Source organism: Typopeltis vanoorti, chromosome 5 (assembly GCF_054136105.1).
Source record: "Typopeltis vanoorti isolate ZY-2024b chromosome 5, IOZ_Tvanoo_1.0, whole genome shotgun sequence".
NCBI lineage: Eukaryota > Metazoa > Arthropoda > Arachnida > Uropygi > Thelyphonidae > Typopeltis > Typopeltis vanoorti.
In genome coordinates, this window is record NC_143553.1 from 17,302,562 (window position 1) to 17,321,173 (window position 18,612).

General features: G+C 35.1%; 1 protein-coding gene across 2 annotated transcripts in view; it reads right to left on the reverse strand.

Moving 5' to 3' along the window:
• LOC150106251 (mitochondrial 10-formyltetrahydrofolate dehydrogenase) overlaps window positions 1–18,612 on the reverse strand; it is a 654,974-nt gene that overhangs the window by 336,489 nt on the left and 299,873 nt on the right. For both annotated transcript variants that reach the window (XM_090392273.1, XM_090392274.1), the window contains exons 10-11: window positions 16,053–16,197; window positions 3,633–3,752 (exon numbers count right to left, since the gene is read on the reverse strand). In XM_090392273.1, the coding sequence (XP_090248399.1) occupies window positions 3,633–3,752; window positions 16,053–16,197 (265 nt within the window). The remainder of the gene's footprint in view (window positions 1–3,632; window positions 3,753–16,052; window positions 16,198–18,612) is intronic.

The following is an 18,612-nucleotide window of genomic DNA, read 5'->3' on the forward strand; positions in this document are numbered from 1 at the left end:
CACAGCTCATCATACTGTGCCTTAAACACACCCAAAGGATGACCTCTGGTTCTTCACTGATCTTCCAACCATTTTTCTGTAAAACCTCTCCAACACTGATCCTATAACAATCCCTTACTAACTTATAGGTCTCTATCATATCACCCCTCTTCCTCCTATCCACTAGACTCTGTAAATTGCATCTTCTCAACCTTTCCTCATATACGACATTCCAAAGATCAGAAACTACATTAGTCAGTCACCTCTGGACCCTTTTTAACATCTCTTCGTCCTTTTGAAAAACCAGATGACCAAATCTGTGCACAGTAGTCCATGTGTAGCCAAATCAAAGCCTTATACAATGGAACAAGAATCTCCTTACTTCTATAAGTCAGTGTCCTCTGCATCATTCCCAGAATTATATGTGTTGTCCTCACAATTTTGGCAATGTGTCCCCTAAATTTCAGATCCTTATCCACTATCACCTCAAGATCTCTAATTTTCTCCATCTCCAACAATATATCCCCACCAAGCGTAAATTCTACACCACATCTTTGTTTCACAAATTTTAAAACCTTACATTTTGTATTCAATTATATTCTTGCATATTCTTCTTCATGTACAAAAAATAATCTATCAAATGATATGTACATGCATATTTACATTGCTGTTCAATACAAAATAGGTAAAAATAATTAAGAATGAAAGTCATTTTTATCTTCTTTAAGCAGTGAGTGACTTTTCAAAGAAGAAATGGATAAACATACCAATAAAATGAACACAGAAATCAGCAACTACAAAGGTCATGATCTGAAGCTTTGCAATCAGATAATTTCCAACTAATCTTGTTTGGATGCCTCTGTAGTGTAATTGGTACGATAATGTGTTATGCCCTTCTGTTGAAGAAGGCCTAAGTTCAATTCTTGTTGTGAGGAGAGGAATCTTTATATGTGGGTTTTTTTCAATTGAAGGCAAGTTAGCCAATCTCATACAGAGGTAGCAGGGTTTTTTCTTCCAGAAACTTGGGTTCTTAATCCCACTCACAAGTAAATCAGCCTTGAGAATACACACAATGTACAGACAAAAAATACTAGTGGTGGTGGGTAGTAGATGCCATTGTGTGTAGATGATCATGGTAGTAGCAGTTCTATGTAGCTGGTGGATCACAAATGATGGGGAGTTGTGCCCTTCCTCAATAAGTCCTACTCACTGGAGGTGTCATGTAATAACAATAATAATAAAGGATAATAACAAAGTAATGAATTACTTTGAGCTACTATAGGGTAAAACATAAATGAAACCAAGAAATAATTTTTTGTTTAGAATAACATACTACTCAAATGAATGAAAACACTTTCTACATCCATCTCAAATGAAAGAAAGATTATTATGATCTTGACAAATTACTATTACTGCTTCATACTTCCATGAAGTTCTGCTGACTTATCGCAGAAAACTACTAATCAATGTGTGTGTGTGTGTGTGTGTGTGTGTGTGTGTGTGTGTGTGTGTGTGTGTGTGGTGTGTGTGTGTGTGTTGGCTAATTTATCTGTTTTGCAAAAAAGAAAGAAAGAAACGAATGACGCATTATTCTTCAAATACACTACAGAGGAAATAGGGGTAATTATTTAATAGAAAACTAAGGAATCTCAAGGATTTTCTACCTACCTAAAAAGAATTTTAGAAAACTGCACCTTAAACAGTTCCGACCTAATGGTGAGTTTTGATATCACCTCATTATTCACTAATGTACCATTGACCGAAATACTTAACTTACTAAATTCACAATTTCCCTGATATATTTCAGCTATTTAAATTCACAGTACAGGCAGGTTATTTTACATGGAATGGGAAAATATACAAACAATTAGATGGGACAGCTATGGGATCCCCCTTAGCCAACTTCTACATAGAACATCTAGAAAAGCTAGCTATCAACACAGCCACTCTCAAACCTAGTCTCTGGCTATGCTATGTTGATGATGTGTTTGCTATTTGGCCACATGGCCCAGACACATTGAATACATTTTTAGTGCATCTAAATATCCAGCACCCTAAAATCCACTTTACAATAGAACTAGAAGCCAATGACTGCCTGCCCTTCCTGGACACACTGATCACACGTCTTCCAGAAGGTTCCTTATCATTTTCGGTTTATAGAAAACCCGCATATACAGGGAGATATTTATACAAACAATCACACCATCACCCTTCTCAACAACATGGTATCTTAAAAACGCTAACCCATAGAGCTAGAGCAATCTGCTCCAATGACATTGCTCTCACTGCTGAACTTTCTCGCCTGCGCCACACCTTCCTAACGAATGGCTATAATCCCCATAAGATAGATAAAATACTAAATGCTACCCAGAAATCTCTCCCCCCCACTATCTACCACAGAAGACTACAACAAAACTATCACCATCCTATACATCAAAGGCACATCTGAAAAGATATCTAGGGTGCACACTGTATCTAAACCTTATGTGAAATCGGTAACTCTCATCCATTCACCTAAGGACAGATTCACTCCTTTATCACATCCAGGAGTCTATGAAGTGCCCTGTTCTTGTCATTGAGCCTACTACGGACAGACAGGAAGAACTGTGGAGCCTACTACGGACAGACAGGAAGAACTGTGGACATCCGTCTCAGTGAACACAAAAAAATATATCCAGCACACCATGCTTTGGATACCCCAGCACAACACAGGATCAATTGGAAAAAAACTAAACTACTGCACAGAAGCTTCTACAAGTCAGAGAGGTTGTTCCTGTAATCAATAGAAGCCTTAAAACATACTCCAAACTTTAATAAGTATGGCTGTATAAATCCACCAAAGATTTAGGAGCAGTCATCCTATGACCAAATTAATATTTATTTATTTTAATTTTAGTCCAAGGTTTATATTTTAATAGCAGTCCAAAGTTGTTGTTTTTTTTTTTCAAACTTTGGACTACTATTTTTCAAAAGTTTCAAGGACTACTATTTGGACTACTATATTTTTTACAAAACGTTGGACTTTTTTTTTTATTTTTTAGCGCCGTATTAGGACTTTAATCTTGTGTTGCAATTACTTATACTAGCCCCACTGTTACACCGAATTGTGGTTGTCTCGCATTTGTAACAAACTTTGTTCATGTGCACTGAAGATGCTGGATATAATACCAGCGAAATATTAGCTTTTAAGTTAATAAATAGTTATTTTATTATCAATCTGTGTTCGCATCAATATTGTTTAAATCCAATTCAACATAAGGAATCTCATTGTGAAGGATAAAATGAGGAAATAAGTAGAGTTTGCCCTTAATTGATATTGGATGCTGCATAACATATTCTGAAATTAAGAAAACATTATATTTTATGAGGAAAGAAAAAACTTTACTTGAACCAAAAACACCATAAAAACTCAATAATATAAAATATTGAAAACAGATTACAACTTCACCATGAAATATATTTATTAGCTAACTTTAAAATAAAGCTGAGGAACAATAAAAATGGGATTTCAGTTAAGGAAATGCTAATTGATAAAAAGCATAAATTAAATGCAAGAAGTTAGAATTACATGCTAACTTGTATTTAAAGATTAAAGACCTAAATTTAAAATCTTCACAAAATAAAAAGAATAATCATATATGTAAAGTACTTACTGTTTCATCAATAGGACTAACACACTGCACTGTCTTATGCTTCAATGAATTCACAAAGTGATTATTAATAAATAGTTGAGTTGGAAATTTAACATCGATGTTGTTGACATGCATGTTGACCTGCCAAATATATGAAACAGATTTTAAGCAGAAAATTAACATTAGGGGTCATAATCCATGTTTAATTCTAAAGATTAATATTTCTTGTATTAGTATTATACTACTAATAGTCTTATAATACTGTTAAATAATATTAATTCATAAAAAGGGGATTAAAGGGAAGGGAAAAAAGTTTCTTTTTAGTGAACATGAGTGGAAAAGTAATACACAGTGAGTACTATTATTCATTTTTTTCTTACAATTGTGTGACATCACCATTCTACTTGAACATGTAATATGACAATCTCATTCTAATATAAGTAAAGATTGCAGATATATGATTCTATGATCACAAATTATTTTAAAAACATTGTAGGCTTTTTTTCCTCCTCCAGTCATTTAATGCAATTAATGGATTTTCAGCAGAGGTAAGTTTTTTCCTCCCCACTATTCCCCCTGCAATTTGATTTTTAAACTCCAAAACTTAACTGCAAAATTAACTGCAAAACAGTTTTGCCAAATAATAACAGTTATTACAATGACCACAAGATGGTGGCATTTATCATACCCATTACATGTACATTTGTCTTGGCTTACCATTAAAAATCAAAAGAATCTATTGTGAATGATGAAAGAGAAATTGGTTGCCAAGCAATTTCTAAAAGTTAGGGCTACAGAGTGGTAACTGCTCTGTCTGCAGAATATAAAATGGATTATTTTATTTACTATGGTTATTATAACAAGTCTCTGCTGAGTCAAAAGTAAAGACTTGTTCACACTCCTAGCATGCACAAGGCATTCAAACAATATCTCTCCACTCATCCCTAATTTCCATATAAAACATATTCTCACTCCCTCAACATACCTTCTGAATTGATTTGGTGTGATATAGAAGGTGTTTATTCTGCAAGTTTTGTTATATGTATTTTTATAAACAGAACTACATAGCACCAACACAAACAAGAACAATGGTGGTCAAGGAATCCTTTGTTCAAAGACTTTATCATGAGGGATTTTGGGTGATGTACTCATTACCAAGGGTAAAAAAAAAGAGAAGGGAACGTATGTGGAATTATAAAGCAGGTGATTATAATAGTCTTAGACATTAACTTGGGGAAGTTTCATGAAGGGAGGAATTGGAAGGCCGGGATATCATTAGTGCTTGGGAAATTGTGAAGGAATATTTGTTAGCAGCAATGGTAAGCTGTATTCCACAAGTGAAGAAGAGGACACAATTTGGAGTAAAGTGGATGACAAACAATATTAAAGATGAACTGCATGCGAAAAAGAGGCTATGGAAGAGATATAAGGAGATAGGTGAAGAGAAGACGCATGAAAAATATAAGACACGGGCCAGGAGAGTGACTAGTATGGTAAGGAAGGCAAAACTGGAATATGAGAAAAGATTGGCCCTTAGATCCAAGAAAAATCCTAGGGAATTTTTTAGCTATGTAATCATTAGGAGGAGAAATGACTGTGGAAGAATGACATTTTGGGATATAAATGGGAATAGAGTGACTGATGCAGAGGACATAGTGGAATTGTTCAATGAACACTTTATTGGAGTATTTCATCCTGGAGGAGTCAATTTGAATACCAGAAGGATAGGGCAGGTTCGAGGTTTAGAGGTATAGGAGGAGAGTGTGTTTCAAATACTGAGTACTCTGGATGTTAGTAAAGCTGTGCGACTAAATGGTATTTCACCACAAGTTTTGAGAGAATGTGCTAGGGAACTGACAGTGCCTTTGACCTGACTTTTCGATGAAAGTCTGGCTGCGGGAAAGGTGCCCATGGAATGGAAGAAAGGTAAGATAGTGCCATTGCATAAGGGCATTAGCAGACTGGAAGTGTCTAATATAGGCCAGTCTGTGTGCCATCAGTAGTTGTTAAGATCTTGGAGAAATTAGTGAGGGACCGTATACAGCATTGGGCAGATGAGGGTAATGTTATCTGTGAGAGTCAACATGGATTTGTGAAGGGGCGCTCTTGTTTTAGCAATATGCTAGCCTTTTATGATAAAGTTATAAGAGCATAAGATGATAGAAAGGCATATACTGCCATTTTCCTAGACATAGCAAAGACATTTGACAGGGGGCAACACGATAAGCTGATATTCAAATTGCAGCAGATGGGTCTGGATGTCAGATTGGTCAACTGGATTCAGGATTGGCTGTCTGATAGGTATCAGAGAGTTGTGTATGGTGGAGCAATATCAAAGAGGCAGAAAGTTACAAGTGGGGTTCCACAGGGCTCAGTACTGGGACCTACATTGTTTAACCTTTATATCAATGACATTGTCCGTGGATTGCAAGGGGATATTCAGTTGTTTGTGGACGAAGCTGGGAAGGGTTATTAATAATAGTGCAGATGTGGTAGCCCTGCAAGAGGATTTGAATAAGCTACATAGATTGGAAAATGAATGGGAGTGTCGGTTTAATGCAGCAAAATGTAAGGTCTTGAGGTTTGGGACACATCGATGGGATGCTGCATACTCTATGGGAGGAGTTAAACTGGAGGATGAAGGGGAGACAAGAGATCTGGGGTTGATGATTGATAGAAACCTGAAATGTGAAGGTAACACAGAGGATTGCTGCAATGATGAGAAGGACACTGACCTGCAGAGATAAAATAGTTATCATTCTGTTGTATAAGACTCTGATCAGACCACACTTAGACTATTGTTATCAGATCTGGTCCCCAGGATTTGAAGGGGATAAATCAACTGTGGAAAGAGGACAAAGGCAGATAATAAAGATGGTGTCAGGACTGTACAATGTTAGTTATGAGGATCGGCTGAGGGAGTGTGGACTGCAGAGTTTGGTGGATAGAAGAAGGAGAGGTGATATGATTGAGATTTTTAAACTGTTGAAAGGTGGTTACACGGTTGACATTGGGGAGTTCTTCCACTTTTTGAACAGCGAGAAGGAGTCATGGCAAGGGGCCATCCCTGGAAGTTATGAAAGGAAACTGTGAGAAAGAGGGTGAGGAATGGTTTCTTTGCATAGAGGGTGGTTGAACTATGGAATGCATTGCCTGATGGAGTGGTGAGAGCGAGAATGGTCAATGCATTTAAGGAGTGGTATGATAGACTGTGTTTCCTAAGAGCCTCCCTCGATGAGTCTTGATAGACTTGTGTTTCTTAGAAAAGACCTCCCGCGATGAGTCTTTTGACTCCATGGAGGCCTGAATAATAATAATAATAATAAATGACTTAGAGTATGGATTTGAGAGTGGAGGATATGTCAGAAAATTTTTGTGAATTAGTGACACAAATCAGAGATATGTTGAAAGTGGGAACGAAACAATGAATGTTAATGATGAAAACCATCAAACTAGGAATGCCATACAGAATGTAGTTGGTGTGATTGAAAGTAGATGAGATATGAAAAAAAAATGGTGGAAGGTAATGTAAATGATGAAGTGGCAGTAAGGGAAGAAACAATACACTTACAATGAGTCCTTCAAAGTTTAAAACATGAGCATGATTAAATTAAGAAGTGACTAGTATATGGTGCAGCAAAAAAGAAGAATGAAAGGAAAAGTGAATAGGAAGGGAACGAAAGCTCAATGGAAGAGTTGCTGGAAGAAGTGAAAAAGAAAAATGAAAGAGTAAATATGATGAGTCTACTGCTCTGGTATGACAGGAAGGAGCTGAATGAATTTATGAAGTCTGGAGTGAATCTGATGATCAAAAGGACTTTATATCTGCTTGATGCATTGGAATGGGTTAGAGTTAGATGTTTGCAGAAAGTGTCACTTTTTTCAACTTTACACCTCTTTCCATGTATTAATGCTTGAAATTTTTTCTTGAGATTTCCTTACTTACCTGCTTGTAGTTCCATATCTTTTCATCACAGACACTTTCATATAGACAGCCACCATCCCAGCACTCAACCTTCCTCTTTTAACTGGGCTTAGGACTGTCATAGGGACGAGCATAAGCTACATCTATGGCAGCATTTCCAGATACTCCTGGCATTAGTATAAGGAATCAGTGCATTGTCATTGCTTTTATACCCATCATTATTCTTTCCAGATACTACCAGATTCAATACTACACAATGTATTCCTCTTTCTTCCAAGTGAATATCCCTGCTACCATCTACCCTGATAATCTAGTTTCCCTGCATTGACACACTGACTTGTTCAGAGAATAACATTCTCTCCAGATGCCTATGTCCTTCCTCATTCAAATGCAAGCTGTCTCTATCATACAGTTTCTTTCTGTCCTAAAATGCCTTCCAAGCATCCACATACTCCTAGTTTCTCTTTCAACACATTTTGGCTTATTATGCAATTGGCATTGGCTTATTGTTCGTTATTGATGCTCTTCTCCGCAGTTCTGCATTATCATATATGTGCAACACACTCACTGTCTTCCTTCTCTCAGTGTTCTTCCATACAACCTCAAGCACGAATCCCAGATTTCTTACTACTCGATTCACACTGCCCTTCACAATGTCCACCATCACAATCATCTCATCCACCTTTCATCTCACATAACTGCAATAGTCACACTATCTATCATTCCTCCAGGCAAACACTCCTCTGTGATACTATCTTGTATACACCACAGATCCTCGAATCTCCATACATCACACATCTTACCACTGGGTATCTTCCTTGCTCACATGTATTCCTAACTTTCTTTCCATGTTCCTCCACTTATTTGCTGTCCTGTCATTTTTTCATTCCTGGTTCCTGCACTGTCTTGCCTTTCTCTCATTTCTTCATTCACTGGTTCTCCTATTCTTTTTCCTTCTATCATTCCCATAACTCTCTCTCACTCCTACTCTGATTCACTTCACATTCATTGTTTCCAGTCTCCTAATCTCTTCTTTCATGTTTCTCAACTAATTCCTGTTACATTCCACTTCTTTCAGCACATCTCTCTCTCTCTCTGCACGCTACCTACTCTTGCTCAAGATTTATCCTCCATATCAATACTATCTTCAAAAAATTGACGATGTTTCAAACCTACTATACTTTATTCTTTTATAATTTCATTCACATTCCACTTGATTTCCTTACTCTCGATCATGCTACTCATTTTTCTCAGAAGTTTTCACCCATTTCTGATGTAATGCTGCCGAGGTCTTTTATGCTAATTTCTAAATCACAAAGTTCTTCCCATTTTCTACATTTTACACAGACATTCACTCCCCGATCTCTCATCTGCCACATTTCTATTTCTAACTTCTGGGATGCATACATGCTGCAAGCACTGCATCACCCATCCTCATAAAAAAAAAAAAAGCCTGATTACAAAAACCATCAGTGAAGCAAGAAATCCCTAGGGGCAGAGTGCTATGACCTGTGGTATCCAAACAGACAAATATTTACAGGACTTTAGAGAGGAGCCAACATCTATGATGCAGGTGGGGCAAAGCTTTATGGAACCTCACTTGCGGATGAAGTCAATCATTCATCCTAAAATTAAACTTAAAATCGGAACATGGAACATTCACACAATGTACCAAATTGGAAAACTAGGCAGATAGTCAATGAGATGAGTAAATACGGTCTTGATATCTTAGGAATTGCTGAAACAAGATGGGCAGGTTTTGGTGAGATAAGAACAACATACAAATATTAAATATTGTATTAGAGAGATGATGAAAGACATGAGAAAGGAGTTGCAGTGATTGCAGGTAAGAAAGCAAGGAAAAGCCTAATGGAATGGAACCCAATAAATAACCAAATAATTAAAGCTAGATTTTTCTCCAGGTTCATGAAATTCATACAAGTATATGCACCCACAAATGATGCTGAAGAAATGGAGAAAGCACAATTCTATGATCAACTCCAAAAAGTGATTGATAAAGTCCCTAAACACGACTTGTTAATTTTGATGGGAGACATGAATGCTAAAGTAGGGAAAAAACAGCCGGAAGATGAACGTGCTATAGGAAAGGAAGCAAGTGGTAAACAAAATGAAAATGGAGAACTTTTTACATCCCTCTGTGAATTAAATAACCTTATCATAGGAGGTAGTATCTTCAAACATAAGGAAATTCACAAAATAACATGGATCTCCCCCGATGGAAAAACAAAAAACCAGATCGATCACATTGCTATATGTAATACTTTCAAGAGGACATTAAAAGATGTAAGAGTTAAAAGAGGAGCTGATACAGCTTCAGACTATTTTCTGCTAACAACAATAGTTAAATTAAAGCTAGCAAGAAATTCAATACTAAGAAAGAATAAGAAAATTAAATATAACATTGATAAACTGAAGGAAAATAAAATAAAAGAGAAATTTACCGATGAACTGAAGAACAGATTCTCACTTTTGGAAGAATCAAATGAAAATGATTAGGAAAACAAGATTGAAGCTAACTGGGAAAAGTGTAAAGACACCTTCAATAAAACTGCAGAAGATATTTCAGGAATGACAAGTGGGAAGTCACACAAAGAATGGATTACAGGAAATACATCGAAACTAATTGAAGAAAGAAAGAAGATAAAAGAGAAAATAAACAACTGCAAATCAGAAAGATTATGTGGAGAATATCATAAGCAATACCAAGAAGTACACAAGATGGTAAAGTGCTCTGACAAAAATGACAAGGGAAACTACTATCAACTGCTGGCTGAGGATGCTCAGAGAGTGAATGATACCAGAAATCTTGAAGAAGTTCAAGAAATTATAAGACAACTTGGAGGAACCTATCAGATGAATGAATGTGGGGTTAAAGATAAAAATGGTCAGCTACTAACTCGAGAGCAAAAAGTACTTTGAAGAATTATTAAATATTAAACACGACTCTATAAATCCAAATATCGAATTCCCTTTCAAAGAGATATCAAATCAATTTGAATTTCATGTAAACATGGGAGAGTGAAAGAAATCATGGAAGTAATCAAGATCCAAAAGAATAGAAAAGCAAGAGGAAATGATAACATTAGTGCTGAACTGCTCAAAGCTGAACTAAAAGAAACTATACTGTATAAACTATTTAATATCGTATGGGCATCTGAGAAGGTTCCGAGTACCTAGAAAGAATCACAAATAGTCAAAATTCCAAAAAAGGTGATCTTACAAAATGTACCAATTGGAGAGGAATCAGCCTATTGTCAGTACTATCAAAGATTTTCACTAGAATCATAATAAATAGAATAAAAAATAGCAATGAAAAAATTCTCAGAATAGAACAAGCAGGCTTTAGAAATGGAAGAAGCACAACAAATCAAATTTTTATTCTCAAAAACATAACTGAACAGAGTGGTGAAATAAATTCAACTATGTATCTCGATTTTATTGATTTTGCCAAAGCTTTCGACAGCATAGACAGAGAATGTCTATGGAAAATCCTGAAAATTGATGGATTTCCTGACAAAATAATAAATATTATAAAAGATTTGTATGATGGAAGTAAAGGCCAAATTCTATTAAATGGAACAGCTTCCGAAGGTTTTTACATCAAAGTTGGTGTTAAGCAAAGTTGTGTCATGTCTGGAACACTTTTCATCATTGTCGTAGATTGGATAATGTGGAATACCCTGAAAAAACCTGAAAATTAGAATAAGATGGAACACTGACACCACATTAGAAGATTTAGAAGATTTGGACTATGCTGACAACATTGTACTACTTTCATCTAGATTTGAAGACATGAAAATTAAGACAGCAAAGTTAGAGGAAACTGCTAAACAAATAGGCTTACACATCAATGAGAAGAAAACCAAAATATTAAAAATTAAAGAATGACCCAATCTTTATAAATGGTAATCAAATAGAAGTGACAAATATCTTCAATTACCTCGGAGCAACTGTTAACATGGAAGGTGATACCAACAAAGACATTGCAATAAGAATAAAAAATCTTGCTACGCATTTAAAACTTTATAGAAAATTTGGAAATCATCCAATATAAAAACAAACTTAAAGGTGCAAATTTTTAACTCAACTGTTAAATCTGTATTACTTTATGGAAGTGAATCATGGAAATTAACCAAACACAAGAAAATAAAATAGATGCCTTCAAAACAAAATGTCTTTGCAGAATTCTCAAAATTTACTGGCTAAATAAAATCTCAAATATTGAAATTTACAACAAAACCATTACAATAGAGTTAAAGAAACGCAGATAGACATGGATAGGCCATATATTGAGAATGCTAACATCAGAACACACAAGAATAGCATTGACATGGGCACCTGATGGTAAAAGGAAGAGGGGGAAGACCTAAAATGACATGGTGCTGGATGGTAATCAAAGAATGAAACAAACTTGGATGGTCGAGCTGGGGGAGAGCAAGAGAAGCAGCACTGGACCAAAGAGGATGGCAAGCTAAACTTGTGGCCTCATGCACCTTACAGGTGTAAAGAGCAATAAGAAAGGAATATCTGAAATAAAGAAGATGAATTGGTGACATTGATAGCATAAGCCTGCCCAAAGATCATTGAAATTTCTGAGACATGGTTGATGGAAGATGATATATGGAATGTGATAAATGATATAGTTGATGATGGATGATATACTTACACTGACAGAAGTAGCGGGGGGAGCATTTTTTGGCAGGATAGGAAGGGAAAATGCAGTTGTAAAGTACTGTTTATGTACTTTACTGTTTTTTTCTTATGTCCTCTGAGAGTGGAGAGTTTGGAGGTCAATGGCAATAATAAGGTTTTTGAAAGCATATGGTGCAATGGAACACTGAGAAGCACTGGGATTCTACCTTGAACATTAATTGCAAGGTGATGGCACTCTGGAATGCAGAGGTATGGCACAAGAAAAAAAACAGTACTGAACCCTGACACCTCAGTACATGAGTTATGAGATTGCCAATCGACTGCATGCACATTAATAGAACAGCGCACACAGAGTCTACACCATTGCATTTATTTAGCTGTAGCAATGTTGTTAACATTGGAAGAATAGACGTTTATTGTTGAGCATTATTTTTGTTCATATGGAGTTGGGTAGAGCAAATGGTCCAAGTCTATGACATGTTTGTGAGCAGTTTGTGCATCATTTTCGTAAGCATGCACCAAGCAATAGTGTCATTATTGTCTTACATGATATGTCCAGCAGATGTCCCAACCTTTGTTCGCCAAGATGACAGAGAACCTTCACATATCCTACGAAACCTGTCTTGAAAGAGAAGGTGCCCATTTTGAGCACATAATCTACTGTTTGTTAATGCTTTATTTTACCAAGATTACACTGATAGTTGTGTTTATACATATCATCATGCGTAAACATATATTTCTTTGTAAATAAACTCAGTTATTCCACAACATATATCATAATTATGCAGTACTATTTTTTTGCACCATGCTATATTAGGTGATGTACTCTACTGGTGAAACTGTGCTTAAGGAATTGATAGATAGGATTCAGGACCCTGGGGGGGGGGGGGAGTGATGGCATTCTGACATTCAGGGTTGGCAATTGTGGTTGCAAGTGTGGCATAGACTATACAGTGCATTTCTTTTACGATATGGAGCAAATTCACAAACAGGACTAAGGAAGTGGTTGTTAAGGTTGCTAAGGAACTGTATAAAACACTGGTCAAACTATAGATGAATTAATGTGTTGAAATTTGGTTGTCAATTTCTATTATGATATAGAAACTCTAGAGAGGGTCCAGGAATGTTTGTTATAGGGAGGAGTGGGGGGGTTGAGGGAATATAAATTGCTAAGTTGGGAAATAGGCAGAAAAGAGGTGATATAATAGACACATTCAAGTTAGTGAGTGAATTTTGCAAGATTAATACATGGGATTTATACAAAAAATGGAAAGACAAGAACCATGGGTCACTGTTAAAAGATATGTCAAGATGTCCTGAAGAGAGGTGTGAGGAGAAAAATTTTCACATGGAGAGCAGCCTGGAGAATGGAATATATTCCCAGAATGTGTTGTGAATGTTGGGAGAGTATAAATGACTTTCAAGGTTCAATATGATAGTTGTACTGTTTACTGAATGAGACCTTCCCCTCAGCTTCATAATTTATAACAATAAATTATTCTAATAAGATATTCTAAATGACTTGTACAGACCTAATAATACCAAGTATATACCAAGGAACAAAATCATTTTAAATTTAACTAGTGATTCCAAGGAACTTAACTATTCATTAATGGATAAACAAATTTGCAACTCTTCCTCATCTGTCCGTCTGTGTGTGTGTGTGTGTGTGTGAGTGAGTGAGTGAGTGAGTGAGAGAGAGAGAGAGAGTGAGAGAGAGAAGTGATGGGAAAAAGAAAAGAATTTAATACTAGCATTAAGCTGAATCAGAGAATTACTCTTAATAGTACTTTTTTTTTTTTTTTTTTTTTTTTTTTTTTTTTGCAGATGATCAAGCAATAATACAAGAAAATGAAGGCAAACTCCAAAAATCTGTTCTTATAATTACATTGTAAAGATTATAATATGGAAATTTCAATTCTACCAAGCGAATGGTTTTAACTGGGAAAGTTCCATTTGAAACAAAACAGTTCTTGACAAATGTGTACTTAAACAAGGTCCACAGTTCTGTTATTAAGGATTCAGCATTACCTTTAATAAGTAATATATGTGAGACTTTGAAAGGTAAAACCAGAAAAGAAAAACAGAGTCCTATAAATTAAGGGCCAAATTAATGTTTATGCATGGATCAGAAATTTTAACTGGAAAACGAAAAAAAAAAAGATCTTATTAAAATACTACTGCAAAAATGAAATTCCTAAGATCATTAAAAAGGATATACAAGCTTAGATCATATAAAAAAAAGTTTATGGATACACATCAAATGATAAAACATCAGCATGGAGAGAAAAATAGAAAGGATAAAATAAAGACTGAGTGAAAAGGCAGAATGAAGATTGCCAAGACAATTTCTGTAGTATCATCCTACAGGAAAGCAGGAAGACCAAAGTGGTGATGAAGAAAATGATGGAAGAACAATTCAGAAGCCAGGAGATGCATACTGTCTATCCAGTGTATACATATATATAGATGATATAACTGATTTACTATGCTGAGAGACATTTTTTTTGAAATAGATTAAAAGACTATAAGCTGAGAGATACAATAAAGTATCTCTCAGCTTATAGTTGTATATAATATAACATACGACTATATAATATAGTCATATATAATATATAATATTATTATATTATATTATATATATTAACTTTATTGTATCTCTGTTGTTAACATATTAATGTTTGAAGCTGTGTATCTCTTCATTGTTGTGCATGGGCATGCATTCAAGGTCTCATGAACACCAAAGTTGAATAGTAGTGCAATGACAGTCTAAGAGATTATTGCTGAGATGTACTAGATGGAGGGTGATTTCTTGAGATTCTACAATGCCTCTTTCCAATTCATCATAGCCTTAAAAGATATTTTCCAATATGTCCATTTTATGACTGGATGAACGATAGAGGTTTCATTGTTAGCGTCAGCAGAATTCAATACATGGTTTGACAGAGCACTTACTCTAGTTCTGCAATATGTAATGTTTATTTCATGTTCCTCTAGACGTAATTAGATGGATTTTTCTGTCTGGCCAAAATTAGGCATGTTGCAGTTGCACCAAATACCAGAATATTTCAGGTTGTTACATTTTTGCTTGGGTGTACTGAGCAAGGAACAAAGCTTAAGCATCAAAGGATGTTTTCTGATTTGATCCACATGCTATGAACTGGAAAGAAAAATTGTAGAATCTAAAGAAATAGTCCTTAATCCAGTACATCTCAACACTATAACTTCAGAGATTATAACTACCCTTGGTTATAATCTCTGAGACTAAGATAGAGAGAAAATCTATACATTAAAATGCTAAATTAACATTTCAAGGCATTCTGTGGATCTCTCTTCATTGTTGGGTATGTGCATGCATTCAAGATCTTGTGAATGCCAAATTTGGACAACAATGCAATGAGATCTTGAATGTATGCACATGCCCAACAATGAAAAGAGATCCACAGAATGCCTTCATATGTTAATTTATCATTTTAATGTACAGATTTTCTCTCACAATGTTTGTTGGTATTTTTCTCATGTTATGTACCCAATGACGACTTCTAATAAGACAAAACTAGTTGTGTAGTTCATTTAAAATAAAATAGTGTTTCTATTTTTATCTTTCGGCTTCTAGTCATTTAAACTGTTTCAAAAATAATAATATATATATAAAATCACTGCATGATCACTGATTAAATTAACTGGCAATAACTATAAATTTGGGTTTGAAAGTTTTACAGCAACAACTTACTGAATTAAATATATATGTGTGTGCGTGTAATCACTGCATGATCACTGATTGAATTAACTGGCAACAACTATAAAATTTCAGTTTTGAAAATTTTCCAGTAACAACTTACTGAATCAAATACGCAAACTGATGGAGATGATTTGCCTCTCTGCTTCAGTATTATGGATTTTAAAAAATCTTCATATATGGGATTGATATATATGTCTTCGTTATCCACAGAAATACCACATTTTTCTCTTATTTCTTCAACAAGCCTGTAAAATCAATCAATCTTGAAAGCAGCAATAATGGGGGTTAAAATTAACAAACATTGTTTTAAAAATCCATATCTCAAAAGATGACTGACATTTTCATCCCTAATCCCTGCTTTTAGTGTTGCTCATTGATATTATTATTATTATTATTCACATACCTTTTTTTACTACACTCTGCTAGAACATAATTATATTTAGACTATGATATTCTACTAAAATTATGGATTTCATATCTGCATCAGATATGCTTGAGCTATTGTTTCCATCTTTCATACATAAGATTCCCATGAGATATAGGCACAAAAGAGATCATTTTTAAATACTCCATATTGATTGTTCATTTGTAATATGTCAACTGAAAATTGCGATTTCATAATATTTGTTCATCACGATACTGCTAAATGAATTTGGTATGATGATATGAATAATGATTAGTGTGTAGATGCCTCCAGCAATGAGTCTTTGGACTTCTCTGAAGTCTAAAGACTCACTGCTAGAGGCGCGCACACACACACACACACACACTAATCATTATTCATACCACCATACCTCTCCTTGAGCTTGGTAAGTGAAAAAAAAAAAAACCAGTCATCATGTATATCCCTATCACTCCATTCCACTCCCTCAAACAAAAAAACTAGTCCTTATGCCCTTGTTAACTACACTCTTAAATTCTTTCAGAGGTGATGCAATGTTTTCTTCTATCCTGTCATATAATGAAAAATTTCCTCAGAATTTCATGACATTTTCTTCATCAATAAAAACATGATATTACACTACTAAAATAAAAAGCCAAAAGGCTTCAGTTAGGCGATGTAAAATTATATAAGTCAAGTTGATATTAGATCCAGCATTATTTCAAAGCTGAATATACATTATTTCCCATGCCTATTCAACATATATCTAGAAGAAGTTGTAAAGAAAGCAATAGCCAATGAGCCTGGAATCGATGTCAACAGTTTAAACATAAATAATATCAAATATGCAGATGATCTCGTCCTTCTTGCAAGAACCCCAAATGAACTACAAAAGTTGATCAACAAGCTAAACGAAACCTGTAAAACATATGACATGACAATAAATATACATAAGACAAAAGTGATGAAAATAGAGAGGAGCAGAACTACCATCTCAGCCACCCTAAACAGAGAACAAATAGAACAAGTAGACAACTTCATATACCTTGGATCAAAACTAACAGAAACAATAGATGAACTCAAAACAATCAAACAGAGAATAGCGATAGGATGGACCACCATGGGAAAATTACAGAAAATTTGGAAAACAAACAAGATATCTAAACAAGCCAAAATCAAATTATATGAAGCAATAATTATACCAACAGTCATCTATAGAGCAAAAGCATGGACAGTTAAAAAAAGAGAGGAGAAAAAACTGCTGGCATTTGAAATGAAATGCTTAAGAAAAATAAATAGAACAAATTGGATAGAAAAGAAAACAAACATCACAGTCAGACAAGAACTATTGTATAAAAAGACAATAATAGAAAAAATTAGAAAACAACAACCGAGATGGTTTGGACACACTGTACGCATGGATGCAGACAGACTTCCTAACGTCCTAATCCATACTTTTCCAACTGAAAAAAGAAGACCTGGAAGACCAAGAATTACCTGGCTGAAATTAATAAAGAACATCTCGGGATGCAGAAAATATAAGGAACTTTTTCGAACAGCAAGGAATAGAGAAGACTGGAAGATCCTGCTCAAGAGAAGACTCAACCCGTCTTAGATGGAAGAGAAGAAGAAGAAGAATGTAGAAACTATGAAAGTTCTGTAAGGTAAATTGACCAGAGAGCTTACGGGAATATTCCCCAGAATTCACAAGTTGCCTTAGTATGGACCATACAGAAGACATAGGTGCCACCCAAGCATCAATATATTCGTCTTTTATTGATCCATTTTGATAAGGTTTCACTGACCTGACAGCTGTTTCGAACTGGTTGGTTCTCCTCAAAGAACAGGTAGAAACCTTAAGAGAGCAAAAACTCTCATTCAGTACTAAGGAACTTGAAATGTCAGAGAGATGTATTTTTCATAAGCATACTCTTGGTTAGTGTATAAAATTACTAAAATAAAGAGCCAAAAGGTTTCAGTTCAGCGATGTAAAATTATATAAGTCAAGTGGATATTACATCCAGCATTATTTCATGGCTAAATGTAGCAACCATGAAAGTTTCGTAAGGTAAATTTACTTTACGAAACTTTCATGGTTTCTATATTCAGCTGGATCTAATATCCATCTCACTTATATAATGATATTACACTTTTCGCATTCAACTTGCAATCATTATCCTTTCCCCAAAACTGCTAGTACACTTAAAATCATCTTGCAGATTTCTGCACATCACTTTTAACTTCCAACCCGAGTCTACCACCATCAGCAATTCTCCCA